This window comes from Rattus norvegicus, chromosome 14 (genome assembly GCF_036323735.1).
Source record: "Rattus norvegicus strain BN/NHsdMcwi chromosome 14, GRCr8, whole genome shotgun sequence".
NCBI lineage: Eukaryota > Metazoa > Chordata > Mammalia > Rodentia > Muridae > Rattus > Rattus norvegicus.
In genome coordinates this window covers 18,147,175-18,166,967 of record NC_086032.1, presented here as the reverse complement: position 1 = coordinate 18,166,967, position 19,793 = coordinate 18,147,175, and the positions used below count along the sequence as shown (strand labels likewise).

The following is a 19,793-nucleotide window of genomic DNA, read 5'->3' as shown; positions in this document are numbered from 1 at the left end:
TTTCACTCAACTCTTCTGCAGTATTTCCTGAGCTTGCGTTTTAGATGTAGTAACAGGGTATGGGCACACCACAGTCAGCTGTTCTTGAATCTTCACAACTTGCTGTAATGGTCTCCTGCTGCCAAAGGGAGCTTCTTTGATGAGGAGTAAGAGCTACCCTTATCTGCGAGTGAGCTTTTGGCTTCCAACTCTCCAGCCCTGAGATTCAGGTGCACCAGCACTCTTGGCTTAGTAACAAGGGGGTTTGTTGTTGTTCTCTCTCTCTCTCTCTCTCTCTCTCTCTCTCTCTCTCTCTCTCTCTCTCTGTGTGTGTGTGTGTGTGTGTGTGTATGTGTGTGAGACATATGTGTGTGGGTACCCCCAGATACCAAGAAAGTGTGCCCTTGAGGCTGGAGATACAAACAATTGTGAGCTGCCAGACTGGAATGGAGAGAAAACTCTGGTGCTCCGGAAGAAGAGTAATGCTCTTGACCACTGAGCGACCTCTCTAGCCCAGCTGTGAGTTGCTGAAATCCCAATATTCCCTGGATAGTTTCACTTTCCTACTGATATCAACTTTATGGACCCTAAACCCATGGGGGGAAAAAAAGAGATGAAGAAAAACGAAGCAAGTCCCCATGCTCACATCTGGTCTTCACATTGTCTCTCTCCATAGGAAGCACAAAAACTGGACTGTTCTCTACCTCTTACCTCTGCATCCCACAAAGCTAGCAAATTCACACATAGGTCATTGGTAGCCCCTGGGGGCACGAACTGTAGCCTGGGTCTCGTTTCAGTGAACTCATGAGGGTTAGTTCAAAATCCAATTGTTTCCTCTGTGCAGGCTACAAAACTGGTTAATCAAGTGAAATCGCTTATTGCTGGATGTTCTCTCTCTCTCTCTCTCTCTCTCTCTCTCTCTCTATCTATCTATCTATTTTATTGTATGTGTATTCTACATTTATGCATATGCTTTCATATAAACGGATGGGCACCAGCCACCATATGGGTCCTGGCAACCAAGTCTGAGTCCTCTGTAAGAACAGCATGTGCTCTTGACCACTGAGCTGTCCTTCCCGCCCTGCTAAAGCTTTCAAGGTGACATAGTAAGATAAACAAAGAGATGTGAAAATGGTCTATCCACCCACTGCACTTACCTGTCCCACTACCTCATGCGTTTACATGTCCTGGCTTCACGGACACAGTAAGAAAAGTGTAAACAGGACACAGTTTGACTGTTGGGCTATTGACAATGATGCCAATGTTGCGACTCCAGTAATTCCAGCAAGCCTTGATGAAAGTAAGACCATGCCCTTTGAACACGACACACAAAGCACCCGCCACAGGTTACATCAGATCCCGCTGGCTACAGTCGCTGCCAGGTAGGGACAAAGAGTGCCTTTCCAGAAAGTTCTTCTTTTGTGTGCCAAGCTCCTGTAATAAAAGATCTGGATGATGTTTTAATCATATACACATCTTGCTCTTGTAGCACCAACTGAAGTAATATAGTCCTAAAGTTCAAAGCCCTGTGTTTACTCAAGATAATGAGGCATGGAAAGTCAAGAGTGAGTTGATTATAAGAAGTTGCTGGAAGCTTCCTGGGCACAACTGAGTCCACAACTCAGGACTATGACTGATAAAAAGCCTTAGCCTTCTGGGCTGCAAGCAGCAGAATTTAGAAGGCAGCTCAGTTTGGCATAGGAGAGACTGGCTAGACACACTGCATTCCCAGTCTCTGGTCCCTTATTTATCACTCTCTAACAAGGGGTCTAATGTTACTTATTTAAATTCTTAGAGCTCACAGCTATATAATTAAAGAAGCAGCTGGTTATTAATTAAAAATTCCTACAAGCATAAAAATCGTAATTCGAAAGCGCACAATATAATAATACCCATAAGAAACATCTGTGTGTATAAAGGAAAAATAAAACAATAACAAGAAAAAAAAATGTCCTTTGTTTATTGAAAACTGGAAAATGCGTCATGGCGAGATTCTGTCGACCACTAGAGGGCAGTGTTGGGCTATTTGTCGAAAACAACCTGCATGGTGGTTGAAGTACCAAGAATTACAAGAATTATCTTTAGCCATTGACGTGCGTGCTGCAAGTCTCTCTCACCAGTGAGAGTCATCAAGGCTGAAAGAACAAAAGGTTCAAGGCTCAACCTGTTCTGCTTGCGCTGTTTACACGAGGGCCTGTTCTCAGTGATAGCATTTTTAGGTTACTCTTTAATTCACTATTTAAATTATCATGTATAGTCTTTAAAATCTACAGTTGCTAAAAGTAAATTAAGCTGGGCTTGGTGATGCTCACCTTTAATCCAAGCACTGAGAGACAGAGGCAGGAGGATCTCTATGAGTTCTGAGTCGAGTCATGGCTATACAGTAAGACCCTGTCTCCAGTTAATTTAGTTGGTTGGCTGACGTTGGTTGACGATAGTGTTGGGAGGGCACTTGAATCACACACACAGCCTAAGATCTTGGTTAAAGCCTAGGTAACTGTTATCTGGCTAACCTGCCGTTCTAAGGAAACTTTCTCGTATGTTCCTGCTGTAACTAGGAAACTTTCTAATGCCAAGATTGATTACATAGTCTGTTATGTTCCGTGCCCTTGGAAACCAATCACGATAGAAGTCATTAGAACTATTTTGTATTTACCCACAATAAGCTAGGACCCGAACCAACCACCCACCAGCTCTTCCTGCACCTGTGTATAAGCTGCCCCTGGGATGGACCCCAACCTAAGACAGACACCGGTCCCGGGATAAAAAAGGATTTGGAATAAGACTTCCATTTTGAGTAGAGGTCCAGTTAAGTTCCCAAGACCTCCCTAGGAACAGACATCCTACTTAGCAGGAAGAAACATGTACATGGGTGACTGACATCCCTGTTGGCAAATTAAGACAGCAATGTTAGACAAGTCCCATCCTGGTAGACACATCAGAACATGAATATTAGACAGGCAAGTCCCTGCCACAGTTGAACACCCCAACCAATGGAAGCAGGCTAAGCGTACGACCAAGACACATTCCTAAGGAAACCCTCTATCCCTAAATCCTGATTGGTGGAATAACTTGGCACAGACGCTTGTAGACGCTTAAAATCTCTGTAGAATATTAATCCAATATCATGGTTCGATTCCGGAACCTAGATTATGGCCCTGGTCGACTCATTCTGCATCATATGCTCAATAAACTATCCCTGTCTTAGATCAGTATTCATATGGTTTGTGAGGTAATCCCCGGCCCCCAACAAAAAGTGTATTTAGGATTTTTAATTTAAATATTTTCCTAGGACAGGAAGCCATAGTACCATCAGTTTTTGTTGTTGTTTTAACAGTTTTTCTATATAGTATGTAGGCTAGGTTGGCCTTGGATTTGTGGCAATCATGCCTTGGTCTTGGGATTACTGGTATGTCTTTTCTTTCTCTCTTCCTTCCTTCCTTCCTTCCTTCCTTCCTTTCTTTCTTTCTTTCTAAAGATTTATTTATTTGTATGAGTACTCTGTAGCTGTTTTCAGACACATCAGAAGAGGGCACCAGATCCCATTACAGATGGTTGTGAGCCACCATGTGGTTGCTAGGAATTGAACTCAGGACCTCTGGAAGAGTAGTCAGTGCTCTTAGCCACCGAGCCATCTCTTTAGCCCTGGTATGTATCTGTTTCACTTGTGTAGTGGTTTAAATATGCTTGGCCCAGGGAGTGACACTATTATAGGAGGTGTGGCCTTGTTGGAGGAAGTATGTCACTGGAGGCTTGGGCACTGAGACCCTCCTCCTAACCACTTGGGAGCCAGTCTTCTCCTAGCATCCCTGCCTGGATGCTGCCAGGCTCCCACCTTGATGATAATGGTCTGAACCTCTGTCTGAACCTTTAAGTTAGCCCCAATTAAATGTTGTCTTTATAAGAGTTGCCTTGGTCATGGTGTCTGCTCCCAGCAGTAAAACCCTAAGACAACTTGACTTTCAATTTACTATGGGTTTATCGAGATGTAGCATCATCATAAATGAAGTGTCATCTGTATAGCCAACTAGTGAACTCTTTGTATTCAGCTCAACAAACGGAGTTAGTGAACACTGAATCACTGTTCCTAAGGAACGTACAGGATTAGATTCTGGCAAGTTGCTGGCATCCCTGTCCATGTAATCCATGCTGGCTCAGTAACTGGAGCCCTCTGCCAATACCACCGTAATCTACGCACATACCCTTCCCCCTGAGGCACGTCACACGTTCCTTATACCTCGAAGCGCTGGAAGCTTCCACAGGACACTCGGTGCCATGTTAGAAAAGGCCAGTGAAATGGCTCAGTGGGTAGACACTGGCTGCCGAGGCTTACTTACAGCCTAAGTTTGATTCCGGGGAACCCACAGGAGGGAAGAGAAACGACTACTTCAAGTTGTCCTCATGGCATACGTGTCACATGTGCACACACATGTGCAGGCGCGCAAAATTAGAAAAAACAGAATTGAAGAAAAAGGGGAGACAAAGAACTGAGGAAAAAACAGCATCAGAACTGTGAAGGGAGCACACTCGGGAACCATGCCGAGCACTGGCCAGTTTGAATTCCGCTAATTTGTCAAGCGACTCGATTTCTTCCCAATGACCTTAAAAGTGCTAGGAATGTTGATCTGGGGAGGTGAATACATTTTATCATGAATGCAGATTTGCAAATATAAACATCTACAAAGTCAGGGTCCACTGTACCCAGCAATCAATGTCTTCCCTGTATCCGGGTAACTGCAGAGCGGCGCTGGCTACGCCAGGGAAGGTACCTGCACCTGCCTGGCGGCCTCTGGGTCCCTGGGCTTCCAGAATCAGCCCCTATGCTAATGTGAGGAAAATTCCTGTGGGATTTATTCCTGAATGCCACAACCACAACTGTCACCTTTCTGAATGCCACAAAGAGCTGAAGCTACAGTTTACATCACCCGTGAACTTTTCCCGATTAATCCAGAGAGCGCTCAAGCCTTCCATACTCGTTTCAGGTGACAGCTGATGTGTGGGTCCTCTGTGAGAGCAGCAAGTGCTCTTAACCACTAAGCCGCCTCGGTCCCCCACTAGATTACTTTTCTCTAACTTGTCAATTATGAAGGAACTACACAGGCTGCAAACAGACCTACAACTACCCTGCAATCCAAATAATAAGAATTATCTCTCTTGGGCTGGGGAGATGGCTAAAGGGCTCAGTGGCTGAGTTACCTCACTGGAGGGCTTGTGAGATGGCTCAGTGGTGAGTACACACTGCTTTCCTAGGGATCTGAGTTTGGATCCCAGCACACTTGCACACAGATGCACATACTCCACAACAACACACATAATTCATGTAAAACGAAATCTTTTTCTTAAAAAGACATTATCTTTCCAGAGACTTTAATTTATAAACCTTTATTTGTGGACAGTTGGGCACAGAGATTACACAGGATCTAATCCTGTTCTCAGCAAAACTATGATTTTTATGAACAAGGCCAGGCATCCTGTCTTATTTTTACACTCTTACAACTGAACATTTAGTTTTTAATACTAAATGTCAAATACATCCAAATTACATCTTTCCCACTGTGCTTCATGATATTTAAATAAAAGCTTCAAAATTCAGTGCATGAAGCTGACAGTGACATCTGTAATTTTTTCACGGAACTGGGAGCGAACTCATCGTTTTCTTGAAAGGAACTTGGCGCAAAAGGCAGCAGAGAGGTCTCTGTACGGGGTCTCCGAGTCTGACCTGCTTGGTGGTATCCGGCACAGCTGTCGGAAGCCAGGGGAGCGCAGCAGAAGGTTCTGAGAGAGGCCCATGAGGCTGGAGCACAGCCAGTAGAGAACAAGCGCCTAGAGAGAGCACATGGTCAGCACCGGTTCCTGTGTGGTCGAGGTTTGCAGTCAGTCGAAACCCCGGCATCTTGACAGCATGAGGACTCCACCAGATAAGAGGGCTGAGCACACAGAAGCAGGAAAGCAGGTGGATGGGGGTAGCCTGGGGGCGAGGCCACGTCCCTTGGCAATCTGACTGGACCTCACTTTCCCTAGTATGCATTGGCCTCCCATGATTCCCCAGTAACTAGTTTCTCTGTGTTATCAGGATGCATTTTTTTTTAGTTCTTCAAGACAGAGTTATCATCAACTTTCTTTTGTGATACAACCCAGGCTGGCACTTCAGACTAAGCCTGAAGCCTTTTTATGCACATATGTGCTTCCAACACATACATGGGTTTTGTAAACACATGTGTGTTTCAAGCTTTGCTTGAGCATCAGAAGGCAGTCAGGTCTGGATGAAGCTCTCCATGTCTGAGTCCTGATCTCCATGCATCCTTTGGCTTTGTGTTACTCATTTCCTGTGCTTCAGTTTCCTACCTGTGAAGCGGGACAGCGGCTGTCCCCGTTCTGAGAGCATCTGTACAGAACGGTAAGCACAATACACCACCCACAGGGAGGGAGACCCCAAGGGCAGGCTAGCACTGCAGTTACGATCCATCGATCAGTATCTGAGCCAGCTGGAAAAGGGAGCCGCCTCAGGAGCAGTCAGTGGTTTAACTTCCCTCCCAAGCTTAGGCTCCTCTTTACTCAAGTGGGAGACTAACAGGACCTGCCTCGCTGTGCCACTGAGGGAAAATGAGGTAACATGCAAGGCACATTAAAACGAGCGCCTACGAATGGCAAGGTGACCAACCCAGATGATGAGGAGGCGATTCCTAGACCTCTACTGGTGGAAGGAGAGAACAGACTCAGGAGCCTGATCTGTGACATCCACACATGTGCCCTCCCTGCCATTTTCTGAGTAGCTGGGACAATGGCCACGCACCACCTTTAGCTCACACAGAATTGCCAAACGTTTTGCCCACCGCGTTTCTCAAGGCATCCAGATGGAACACTATAGGCTGCTAACCACATAATTCCTTCTGTTGCTAAGAAACAAAATCCTAATTTTGCTGGGTGTATGACATCCAAAAAACCACTATACTCACTTTCTAGGCTCTTAAATTAGATGTGACCAAACAAGACATGAGGACACTTCCTCAGTGACATCTACCAACGCTCCTCAGAAGGGCCATGTGTACCTGAAGCACCCCGCCAGCCGCAATGTAACTTGCTCTAGCAGCCACCATGACCACTGTGGCCTGAGGGGAGGTGTCAGAGGCACTGTGTGACGGAGCGGAAAGAAGCAGCAGGCTTCTTGCTGTCTTTGTGGAGCTGCTATACCATCTCTGCACTGGACCACTCTGGACCCCGCCAACCCCCGGGCCAGAGGATGGGTGCGTACGACACGGTTTCACATCTGTTGTAAACTCTGAGCCCGACCCTGGCATGCCCTGCTCTTGCTTCATCGGGGTTTTCTCCTGCCACTACTCTGGGGTGCACAGAATCATAAAGCAACACTCCCTGATGAGAGAATACTGTGCTACCCACCCTTTCATGCTCACAGTGTGAGGTCTGCTCCAACTCCGTGGAAGCTTATTCTGCACAGGTGCCAGACACCCACGTAAGCACCACCGTAATCTGCAGTTTTACACACGGGTCCACACGGCTGTGGATCCACTTCCACCTGCTGTCTAACCTTAACTGCCAGCAACTGAATTCAATTACCCGCTTCATGTTGGTGGAGTACAGATAAAAGGGACCCTGACACGGCTTCTGACAGCTTCTGAAGAATCTGTGGAAACTAGTAACAGACCAAAGTAATTGTAACAACAATCAATTGTTCTTCTATTTCTTTCAAATACTTGTTTGGTCTCAACAGAGACAAGGGAACAAAAGCGCAGCAATGCACAAGGTTAAGCAGTCCTCATGACTTCACCCAGACTTTGACAGTCTGCTCTTAAGTGCCACAGTCTGTGGAGCAGTCTTCATGGAGGTTGCTCCATGCATTACCTAGGAGGTGGGTAACCACCTGACTATGGAGGCGTTCTGTCAGACTAAAACAGAGGCAGGACAGCAGGGAGTGACAGGAGAGCGGGACACATCCACGGGGAAGGTGGTCAGTCCAGCAGTGCTCAGTGTCAGTTGGAGACACAATCCTTCTCAAGAGCAAGGGCAGGATGGCAGGCTGTGGAAGCTGCTCCTGGCCCCATGCCATGCTATGCTACTCACCGAGGGTACTGTGGCAGCCACTGGGACCATCAACACCGAGACGGCTCGAACAAAATTCGTAACATACATTTGAAAACGTGACTTCCCGATTTTTTGAAGAGCAAAAATCTGAAATAGAACACACTCACCATGATTACTAAAATATACATTAAATCAGACAAATTTTAAAATACACACTGAGGCCTAGGCTTTAAGGTGCTCCTATAATCCTAGCACTGGTAAATTGGCTTATGGATTTGTGAGACAGACTAGTGTTCTCTGATAGGGTTTCACTGTGTAGCCCTGACTAGCCTAGAACTCACTCAGCAGATTAGGATAGCCTCAAACATTGCATCTACTGGGATCACAGGTTGTACCACCATACTTTGTTAAAAGCTGATTTGCGACCAACCTCTGTCAGTACCTTTAAGAGCTGGCACTGTGTGTGGTTCAACGGCACAGCACTTGAAGGCAATAATTTCAACACCGATGAACTTGCCTAACGAACTGTCTGTCTCCAAGGCTGGGAACCAGACTTAAGCCTCAGCGCCTGTGAAGCAGGGGTCTGTGACTGCAGAGGCAGCCTGATGCTGCCGTGTTGATTTCAGGAGAGCCTGTCACTATGGAGGGATTCTCTTGGCTCAATTTCTAAGGATGAGATTATAGACAGGTGTGTCCACATCTGGCAGCTCTATATTCCCTGAGATTCATAATCGTACACAAGTTTTAACTTGTGCACCGCATTCCCTCCCTTAAATTGAAATAACCACAGTATAATTCTCACAGGGTTAGTTTGGATTAGGTAATTCGTGTCAACTGTTCAGCACTGCTGAGTTAGAGCTTTGTGTCAGCACTGACTAATTCATTTCAGTCTCTGTTCATCACTGCCGCCCACCTACCTACCCGTCACTGAACACACACCAGAGCCACTCCAAGTGTGCTTAAGGAAGAATATTTATACTGCACCCGATGTCTTTCCATAACAAAAGTTCACTGATGACTTCAGATGCCTTTTCTTAGAAACAAACAGCAACCGAAACGTGTATAAGTGTTTTCCCTACACACTACGCACTGCCTGTGTGACTGGTGCCAAGGACTGTGGGTAATGGAACATGCAACTGACAAAGCCTGTATTTTCCAGTATGTTTCTCTACTTTATACCAGCAAGGTGTTCGAACAGAAGGTAAAACCTGTTGTGAGCAGCCATGGGGGTGCAGGGAATTGAACCCATGACCTGTGCAAGGGCAGCAAGGGTTCACTACCAAGCTATTTCTCTAGCCCCATCTTTTGTTTTTTCAACAGGGATACACATATCCTCAGGGGGCTGAGTCCTGCATGGCCATTCGGAAGGGAAAGCAAGACACAGTTCCTGCCCTGGTGGAGAGCTAGCAGGGCATGGGCCTCCATGAGTACTGATGGTTGCTAGGCGCGAGGCTTGTTTGTTTAATAATGCACATATTTTTCATGTTCTTCCTTCTGGGAATGCTCTCCCTGTTAAGACTAATGACACCAAGATAATAAAGAACAGCATGACTCTAGGAAGTGAGAGTGTGTCTTTGTGATGCTGAGGTCTTCAGGACAGCCCTTAAGGCTGTGTGGGAAAGAACTCTGAAAACACAAGTTCAAAAATATATAAACAGGATTTCTCAGCTATGAAAAACATAAGGATGCAATATGAATTACATGAGAACCAGCTTGTCAGAAAGAGATTAAGGCACGAGATAAGCAGAGTGGTGATAGCAGGGCAAGATCCCACCCAGCCAGCTTATTGTCTGTGCTTGCAAAGGCAGACAGATCTCTGAACTCATTTGCCATGTTTAAAAAAGTGTACTTGCGGGGTTGGGGATTTAGCTCAGTGGTAGAGCGCTTGCCTAGGAAGCGCAAGGCCCTGGGTTCGGTCCCCAGCTCCGAAAAAAAGAACCAAAAAAAAAAAAAAAAAAGTGTACTTGCTGTCTTCTAAGAATCAGGTCATAAAACGCAGATCTATGGGATGGTCAGAGGGGAATCTGGGTAAACGACTGAACTGATACATAAATGAAAGACAGCAGAGCTGTCTAGGGAGCCATCTGGAGCAGAGTACAGAACTGTCCTCTTGTACCCAGGATTGACTTCAAGTTGTTTCTTCCTGGCTCTCAAACTCCCCTTCCTCAAGACCACCTCTCCCAGCTGAGGCTGGTCCCTGACTAGGGTAGCATGAACAGTTGAAAATGACCATGAATTTCTGACTGCTCTTACAGCCATGTATCACTATACCCAGTGTATTTGCTAATGAGATAGATCGATCCCTGAGCTTCATGAATGCTATACAAACATTCCATCAAACGAACTACATTCCTGGCTCCATGGCGCTAAACAAAATGTCTGCCACACAGAAGGAGAATATTACAATTCCCAGACAGTGCTCATTTGACATGAGGTTTGTGAGTATTTTCTTTTTTTTTTTTTTCCGGAGCTGGGGACCGAACCCAGGGCCTTGCGCTTCCTAGGCAAGCGCTCTACCACTGAGCTAAATCCCCATCCCCGAGTATTTTCAAAGTCTGAATTCTTTATAAAATTACAAGCATGTTTTCTGTGTACTGTTGAGTCAATCACTTCGAGAAACAGAAGAGTCAACTGAAAAATCCTGTATTTTCCAAGTATGTGTTTCTCCTAAGTCATTTATTAAGAGAATGGCAGTCAGTTACTTATGGTTCCCTACCAATAGATTTACATAATACACACACATATACACACACACACACAAAAACCCCACAATTTGACTGTGGAATTAAAACCAAACTGACTAGGCATTTCAATTCTTTTTCTTCTTTTCTTTTCTTTTTTGGAGACTGGTTTTCTCCTTGTAATCCTGGTTGTCCTGAAACTATCTGTGTACATGAGGGTAGCCCTGAGCTTTTGGGACTGCCTGCCTGTCTCCTGAGCACACTGGGACTGAGGGAGAGTAACCAGCGCACCCGGCTTTAAGTAACTATTCTTGTTCGTTCTTCGTGGTTCTCTGACATGGTCTTGTCATGCGGTCTGTGAGTTTGGGCTCCTCCTGTCTGTGTCCTGCCTGTTAGGGTTAGCGGTGAGCAGCTGTGCTTGGAGTAGTGCTCTTACTGTAACAATAAGGATCCTGACACCCGAGGACATAAAAGAACTGGCCCTTGTCAAGAGCTGATATGACATCAGAATTCACAGCTACGTCCACCAACAGAGCACACAGGAATGTGTGATGTCAGAATAGTAGCAGCAGAGCCTTAAGAGGCCAGCAACCCCCGATGTAAGCCACTGACCTCCACTATCAGTAAGTTGACAACACCAACAGAGACAGGCAGAATCCAGGTGGAATCCACTGCAGTGAGGTCAGGAAACCACAGGGTCCCGCCGGCAGCTAACTGGTCCTGAACAGAAATGCCTGCTGAAACAGTTGATACACAAAACTACACAGGATTCCTCAGAACAGCGGAAAGAAGTCAGGAACACACAAACCTAACAACCCCAGAGTGCCTCACTCAAACATCTGCGTTCTTTTTATTCAAGCTATTTATAGTTAATAGTTTTTTTTGTTTTGTTTCATTTTCTCAAGTTTTTGTTCTCAACACAGACCGTTTACACTTAAGCCTCTGAATTCTGTGATAAAAGGAAGACAATTAATGGTAGTTACAAAAACTAGGATTGTTTTTCTACTAGGATGCCACATTGAAGAATTTGAGAGAAGAGGATTTCTATAGTTACCGTCTGAATGTGTGGCCCCTGTGCTAAGGTTCCGGAGGGCGACGGATATGAAGACCCACATTGGAAGCTGGACCCAGACTAGGACCGTGGCTTTGAAAGGATGGCAGTTGTCACGAACGTACAGCTCCGACACAAGTCTGCGAATGTTCTTCAGGTAAGTGAGTCTACGGGGAGGGGAGAAAGAGAGTGACACCCGACTGCTAGCAGAAGCTTCACCCGACAGTACAACACACCCTGTGTGTGGTGATGGCTGAAGGGTTGAACAGAGGTTTAAACTATGGTAACCAGTAGGGGACAGCCACTAAGCAGAAGGCACACAGCCTTTTACTGACACTGTCAGACTACAGCTTTAGTCTGTAATGATCTCTAGCCAATAAGGTTTTAACAATCATTTTATTTATCACAGTCTTTAACTGCTTGAAGCCAGGCTCTAGCTACATAGACAGTTTAGTAAGGTGTGAGGGTTTGTATATGCTAGGCCCAGGGAGTGTCAGGATTAGAAGGTGTGGCCATGTTGGAGTAGGTGTGTCACTGTGGGTCAGGGCTTTAAGACCCTCATCCTAGCTACCTGGAAGCCAATATTCTGCTAGCAGCCTTCAGATGAAGATGTAGAACTCTCAGCTCCTCCTGCACCATGCCTGCCTAGAAGCTGCCATGCTCCCACCTTGATAATGGACTGAACCTCTGAACCTGTAAGCTGGTCACAATTAAATGCTGTCCTTTATAGGAGCTGCCTTGGTCGTGGTGTCTGTTCACAGCAGTAAAACCCTAACTGAGACACCTGAGCTACCTAGTGACCTCCTGTCAGATTGGGATTTCAAGACCAACAATATGTAACACAATTTTAACACAGATAATTCAGCTGAAAGCATATTTTACTTAACTCTGTAGTATGGGCAAATACCATTACCTGACTTCCTAACGAAGCTGTTGGTTCCTGCAGTGTGTACTCTGAGATTGTTAAAATGGCCTCCATTTTATTCTATCAACTATCCAACAAGGGGTATGTTAACCTGTTCACCATTTCAGATTCTTTTGCTTTTGAAAGGCAGAGTCTCACTGTGTAGTCCTGACTACCTGGCACTCACCATGCACCAAGCTGGCCCTGAATTCAGAGATCTGCCTGCCTCTGCTGCCCAAATGCAGCAAATTAAAACACCCAGACCAATTACTTCAGTAGTTGTTTTTTAAATTTTGCCTCAGACAGGTCAAGATGACCTTGAACTTTGATTTGACGCCCTCCCATCTTCCTACCACCAGGACTATGTGCTACCACACCCAACGGTTGCTTTTTGTCTTACTTTCTGGGTCACAGTCTTGAGGGACGATTATTGAGTTTTTTTGAGGCAGGGAGTGTAGCACTAGCCCAGAGCAGGCAGCCTCCAAGTCACAGCACTGACCTTCAATCTCTTATCACACACATTTAGTGCACGGTAGCCTTTACTTGACGTATTGAGTTTAATCAACTTGTAATATGCTGGACTAAGTCAGTACACACACGTTCTAGGCCCTTCTATTCTTTTCCTTTTATCTGTACTTTATTTCTCTACACACACCTGCACATTTCTGGTCCTTGAAACTTTTAGGTCATCCAACAAAATGGACCAGTGTAGCACAGGCAAGGTGCCATAAATGTCACCTTGCCAAGCATCTATAGCCCAAGCAGATGACTGACTACTTGCTGTTCCTGGGCCACTGCTGTTGCTCTCAGCTTTCTCTTTATAAAAATACCAGAACTCTAGGCTTCAGCTTCTGTGTGTGTCTCAGTCAGGGTTTCTATTCCTGCACAAACATCAGGACCAAGAAGTAAGTTGGGGAGGAAAGGGTTTATTCAGCTTACACTTCCACATTGCTGTTCATCACCAAAAGAAGTCAGGACTGGAACTCAAGCAGGTCAGGAAGCAGGAGCTGATGCAGAGGCCATGGAGGGATGTTTCTTACTGGCTTGCTTCCCCTGGCTTGCTCAGCTTGCTCTCTTATAGAATCTAAGACCACCAGCCCAGGGACGGCATCACTCACAATGGGCTGGGTCTTCCTATCTTGATCACTAATTGAGAAAATGCCTTACAGCAGGGTATCATGGAGGCATTTCCTCAAGGGAGGCTCCTTTCTCTGTGATAACTCCAGCTTGTGTCAAGTTGACACACAAAACTAGCCAGTACAATATGATAAATAAGGCTTTATGTTTCACGCACTAACACATATACTTTCTACTTCCTTCTCTGAGACAAGGTCTCAGTCTGTAGCCTGGATGGCCTGGGGGAGCTCGAGATTCATGTGTTGATTCAACTGTCTGACTACACTGTTTCCCTACATGTCAAGTTTTATGTGCACACATGGTTTGCATACATGTATTTAATTGCACCACATGAGCGCCTGGTGCCCTCAGAGGTCAGAAGGGGGTACTGGGTACTTCTAGGACTGAAGCTACAGACAGACATGAGCTACCATGTGAGTGCTGAGAATCAAGCCTGGGTCCTCTGGAAGAGCAATAAGTATTCTTTAGCCCAGACATGGAGACCAATGCTTTTAATCCCAACACTCAGAAGGCAAAGGCAGGCGAATCTCTGAATTCAAGGCCAGCCTGATCTACAAAGTGAGTTTCCAAACAGCCAGGGCTACACAGAGAAACCCTGTCTCAGAAGAAAACAACAGAGGACAAATAAACAAACAAAAGCAGTGCCCGCCCCTAACTACTGATCCAGCTCTTCAGGGCAATGTCAAGTGTTTATGAGCACCAATAAAGGCGACAAAGCTCACAGTAGATAGATTGCCAGGCGCCGTGGCGCATTACTGTAGAGATGACATTTGGAAGGAAGGAAGTGCAAGGCTAGCCTGAACTACACAGTCAAACCATTTCACACCAAAGACAATTTTAAAAAGGGGGTGGGGGGACGGCTGACCCATGAACACGGGACAGGACAGGGCAGGACCACACAGCAATTGACAACTACTCACTTGCCCAGCTCCCTTGACTTACCTCAAATCTTAATACGGTGTTTAGTTCACTGACTTTATCTGGCCATGGCTCTCTTTTCAGTGGCTCCCCAGAACCGAGGCCAGGTGTGGTATCACCTATGTGTAATCTAAGCAAGTGGGAGATGGGGGTAGGCAGACCAGGAGTTCAAAGTCATTCCAGGGTACAGTTCCCTAAAGGGAATCCTGTTACACACACAAGCCTGTCACATTAGACATATAGAGCCAGGTACATTGGTTTGCACCTGTAATATCAGAGCTGAGAAGCTGAGGTGGGAGGACCACTCAGCTCTACAGGAGTTGGGATGACGCCTGTTTCTTCAATTCCATTCCAATGCATGAACAACCATGCTGCATAGTGATTAATATAAATAAGCCAATCAAAAGAACACCTAACCCTGTATTTACACTATATATACATATAGGTATGTATTTTTGTGTATGTGTACATACACACACACACACACACACACACACACACACACACACACACACGAACTTTTTCCTGACTGCTGTCACAAAAGCTGCATACCTGGCCACTCTCTTGGACCAACCAAACTGACGTGCACAGACTGCAACTTCTTGGTTAAGGCGCTTGGCGATGTCTTTTATTTCTGGTTGCAAGTTTTCCACCTAACTAAAGGAAAAAGTTGTTTGATGAACACATAAAGGATCTCTACTGATAACCACTATAGTTACCTTCAGTCGTCAACTTGGCACATCCAGGAGAAAGGACCTCCTAGTCCTCCAAGTCCGCCCTCAGATCCGCCCACGGGGCCTTTATTTTTTGATTGCTGATTGACATGACAGAACCCAGGCCACTGTGCACCACCACCCCAGGCATACGAGCTTGTGCTGAATAGAAAGCCAGTAAGCAGCGTTCCTCCAAGGTTTCTGCTTCTGCTCCTGCTCAGCAGCCCCGCCATGATGGACTATGTAACCTATAAACCATATAATCCTTCTTCCTCCACTCAGCATTTGGTCAGGACAATCAAACTCACAATTCTATTCTTTCTCTGTTCTTTAGACTATGTGCAAATGTCATTTACTCATCACATTTGTAATCAGAAACATTTAATATCTAATAATTAGCTTGCTTAAAATATCTTTAGCCCCAAATCTAAATTCCTGTTGTACACCTATCTACGTGATCTTGGTAACCACACTGAGTTTAACCAACTGCAACTTCTTGGTCATGGGTGCCTAATTCTGGCTGTGCATAACCTCTGATTCCCAGTATGTACTAAACCTAACAGCACCTCCTCCATAGGATTTTGAGGAGTAAATAAAAGCTGCATCTTGGATTTTACTATTCCATCATTAGATTCCCCACTACAGAGAAAACAGCATTCCATGTTAACACCTCACTGTGACTGCTTCCTGGCAATCCTCTGTCACTCAAAGTACTTAAACCCATGACTTAATCTCACCTCCGGAGCAGCCCGGAGGGTAATGCTATACCAAATCCATTGAAAAGAGTTCCTAAAAGGCTAACTCGTCAGATAAGGGTAGTAGGTGGTAGGCCCACGGTTAAGAATCTAAGTTTGGAAACTGCTAACTTAGTGATACCCTCCTACTAATAAAGAGCAGTTAAAAAAAAAAAGTGACAAACAATGCTGCAGGCACACCGTTAAACGTTTACGTCCCCAGTGTTACAGGCTCATCCATGCCATTTCTTCTGCATACTGGTCTCAACCAAAAGTTTGGGAAGCACTTGTATTTCGAATAAAGACTTGGTAGGTCGGGTCAGCAACCATCATTGAACATAAAATGCTAACTAAATTATTTTAGCAAAGACGCAGCCTCGATGGTTAACACAAGCAGACAGGCAGCACGGGACCATCACTCCTCACCTTAGCAAGGATGTAATGTTGATAGGCGGCCAGGGGCAGAGTGACAGCACCACGCAGGACAACGGTGCTGAGTAAGATGTTACCCCACCAAGGGAGGCCTGTGGTCTCCTGCGCGCTCAGCAGCATTTCCTCCGCCGCATGCACGGGCGCCGACGCTGCCAGGGCCTCATACCAGCCACCCGGAGAGGCCGCCGAAACCGACGCGGCCGCCCATACCGGAAGGGTTGGGAGCCGCGCGCTGCTCCAGGCGGGCAGTGATCCCGGTGCCCGGAGCTGCAAGGTGCGCAGCGACCGGAGCAACCCGGCACACGATCCGCATAGCATGGCTAGACACGACGGGCGGCAGGTCAGCGAGGAAGACACCTAGACCTTGGCCATCAGGAGGCTGAGCGCATGCGCCAGTCTGAGGCCCCGCCTTACCTACTCAGCCAAAGCGATGAAGTCCAGCGTCGCGCTAGAGATGACGTAGGCCCCGCCTTTCCCACGCGGCACAAAGCAGCTTGCGGTTCTGAAGACTCCTTTCCTTACTGGGGTGGAGCTCAGAGCAGGAACCGGAACTGCAGGGGGTAGGCGGGGCAAGCAAACTGCCTTGCTGTTGAGTTTCAGTTTCTAACCAAGGAAATTGTGGCTTGAGCACTTTTTGTGACCCGGCTGCTCCCGCCCAAGACGCGAATAGTTTGTAGCTCCGCTTCCTCCACGCACAGTTGAAACACCTACTTTGAGAGCAATGAGTGTTTCTGGCTCGCTCAGCGTTAGTCTGCGTCCTTTATACCCTAGGCACAGTTCTACCTTATAATAAGACTTAACTGTCTATCTGTCCTGGTTAACATTCTATATTCCTTTATAAATAGGAGAATGTAGAATGCCGAGTGGTGACTCACGCCTTTAATCCCAGCACTCGAGAGCCAGGGCTACCTAGTGAGATTGAAAGGAATCACCATCATGATAAGAAGCAGGAAAAAATACTATTATTCATTCTACAAAGTGAATTACCATCAACACAATTTTACTTCAGCGGGAGCACTGTTTTCTGGTTAAATGGACTGCACAGGGCATGCAAAAACAGTGAGTTTTTCACTTTTATGTTCCTGGCTACTGCAAATAATTGGGACAAGGAGTTTTCTTACAACGAAGCGCCCACACCTAGGGTAGGCCAAAGTGAATTGAGTGTTTAGAACCCCCCCCCCCAAAAAAAAAGGGAAAAAATTTAAAAAAAAATAGAAACCTCTCCCAGTAGATAAAGCCAAACGGTGGACAGCTACCAAAGCGATCGGGTAACTTATTTTCTGCAACTTGGGTAACCTGCCTTCAGCTCCCATACCACAACCCCCTTTTCTAAAACTCACCTATCTCTTGCCAACTTAAACTAGTAGTGCTCCCCACCCTCCTTCCTCAGAACTGGTAATATCCAGTTGGCCCTTCCAAAATGGCCTTAAGCCAGAGAAGTTCATTAAATAACAATTCCCGCAAGCTCCAACTTACCACATGGGACCCTAGAATCAATTCTCAACACTGGGAAAATAAGTGAATTTGTACTTGATTATAGTAAGCATAAACAATACTTTCACTCTGTAGAAATAAGCCCATTGTTAATAAATCTATTGTGTAAACCAAAATTTTCAAGCAATTACTGAAATTTTAACACAATGTTTTCTACAAGTACAGGTATCTGACCACCTCTTCTGATATCTCCAAGCACCTGTATTCATAGAAGTCAAAGTAATGATAACAAATCAATTAAAAATCAAACCCATATACTGGAATGTGAACTAAACTTATTAATACTTATATAATGTTGCATATGAGCATGTGTAGTGTTATTAATAATGTACATGTGTTGGTAAATCTATCTCTAACCCTGAGGAGGAAACCCATGTGGGATCAGAGACCACTTGAAGATGCCAATCCTGTCCTTCTGGAAAGAGAATTCTAAGGATTGGATTAAGGTTATCAGGCACAGCTTTATGCTTTCCCCAAGCCCCCTTGAGATATAGGTCCTCAGTGTAGCACAGGCTACTCAAGAACTTACTCTATAATACAGGCTGACTTTGTACTCTGAGCAATCCCCATGTCCTAGTTCCAGAAGCAAAGGCAGGGTTGGAATTCAAGTCTGGGTCTCACTAGAGATCTTTTTCAAAACACCCAAAATTATAAGGGGCCACTGCCTGCAATAACCCTCTGAAACTTACTGTAACAAGGTATTTTTTTTGCAATTGTTTAAAAAAATTTTAGCATTTTATGTGAATCTAACATATATTTTATGTGCACTGCACCACTTGCCTACCTGGTGCCCTTGAAGGTTGGAAGAGGGCATCAGATCCCCTGGAACTGGAGTTATAGATGGTTGTGAGCCATTTGGGTGCTGGTTATCAAATCCTTCAGTATCCTCTGCAAGAGGACAAGTGCTCTTAACCCCTGACCAAATATCCAATCAGAACTTGCTGTCTATGTGAGAAAGCCAGGGGAAGTAGCCGTAAATCACGAATCATATTATCCCTAATATACATCACATTCAACATTGTGAATGTTTTGAATTGCACATTATAGTGTAAAATGATGTTATTAAGGCAAGTTAACAATCCTAACATGGCAAATTAACTTCGTATATTTATAACATTTCTCAGTATTTGCGGTCAACTTTTTTTAACTTTACTGTTATACAACTAATTTTCCTTCTCAACCTTTCATTTCTTTGAAGAGAGCCAACTAAGGGGGCTGGAGAGATGGCTTAGAGGTTAAGAGTACTTGGTACTCTTTCAAAGACAGCTAGGTATGCTTGAGGCCAGCCTGGCCTACCTATTCCATTTCCAGTCTAATATGTTTTTTTTTTTTTTTAAATAATGCTACAAGTTGAGGTCAACCTAAGTTACATAGCAAACTCAAGGAATGCATACCAGTCTTAGGCCTCCCCCTCCACACCAATGTCAACAGATGGTCCTAAATGGTTCTTACATTCGTCTTAGGATGGGATGAAAGCAAGCAGCACCGTTCAGTGGAATCCAGTGCTTAGCAGGCAGAGGCAGGAAGCTCCAGTGTTACACGCCAACCTCAGCTGGAATTATAAGCACCACAGGCATGTGCTAGGATTAACCAGCTTGACATATACTAGACATGCACTTTACTAATCATTCAAACCCTAAACCTCAACTTTTTTATTATAGAATATTAACACAATACTCAAGATTTTAGTATAGATTATGTCATTTTAGA

The 19,793-nt window shown here is 45.3% G+C and overlaps 1 protein-coding gene across 4 annotated transcripts; it reads right to left on the bottom strand.

Moving 5' to 3' along the window:
• Positions 1–5,345: 5,345 nt before the first annotated feature.
• On the bottom strand, positions 5,346–19,410 carry Cox18 (cytochrome c oxidase assembly factor COX18). Of its 4 annotated transcripts, none has more exons than XM_006250771.5 (6): positions 16,584–19,410; positions 15,263–15,363; positions 11,755–11,918; positions 11,313–11,437; positions 8,059–8,166; positions 5,346–5,802 (listed from the first exon to the last, which is right to left on the bottom strand). In XM_006250771.5, exons 1-6 carry the CDS (start codon positions 16,905–16,907, stop codon positions 5,626–5,628), a joined length of 999 nt encoding a protein of 332 aa, XP_006250833.1. In that variant the 5' UTR covers positions 16,908–19,410; the 3' UTR covers positions 5,346–5,625. The 4 variants fall into 4 exon arrangements, 3 of the variants coding, with proteins under 3 accessions (XP_006250833.1, XP_006250834.1, NP_001099470.1); NM_001106000.1 differs by having other exon boundaries at positions 5,349–5,802; positions 11,313–11,434; positions 16,584–16,972; XM_006250772.5 differs by lacking the exon at positions 11,313–11,437.
• Between the last annotated feature and the right edge of the window lie 383 nt (positions 19,411–19,793).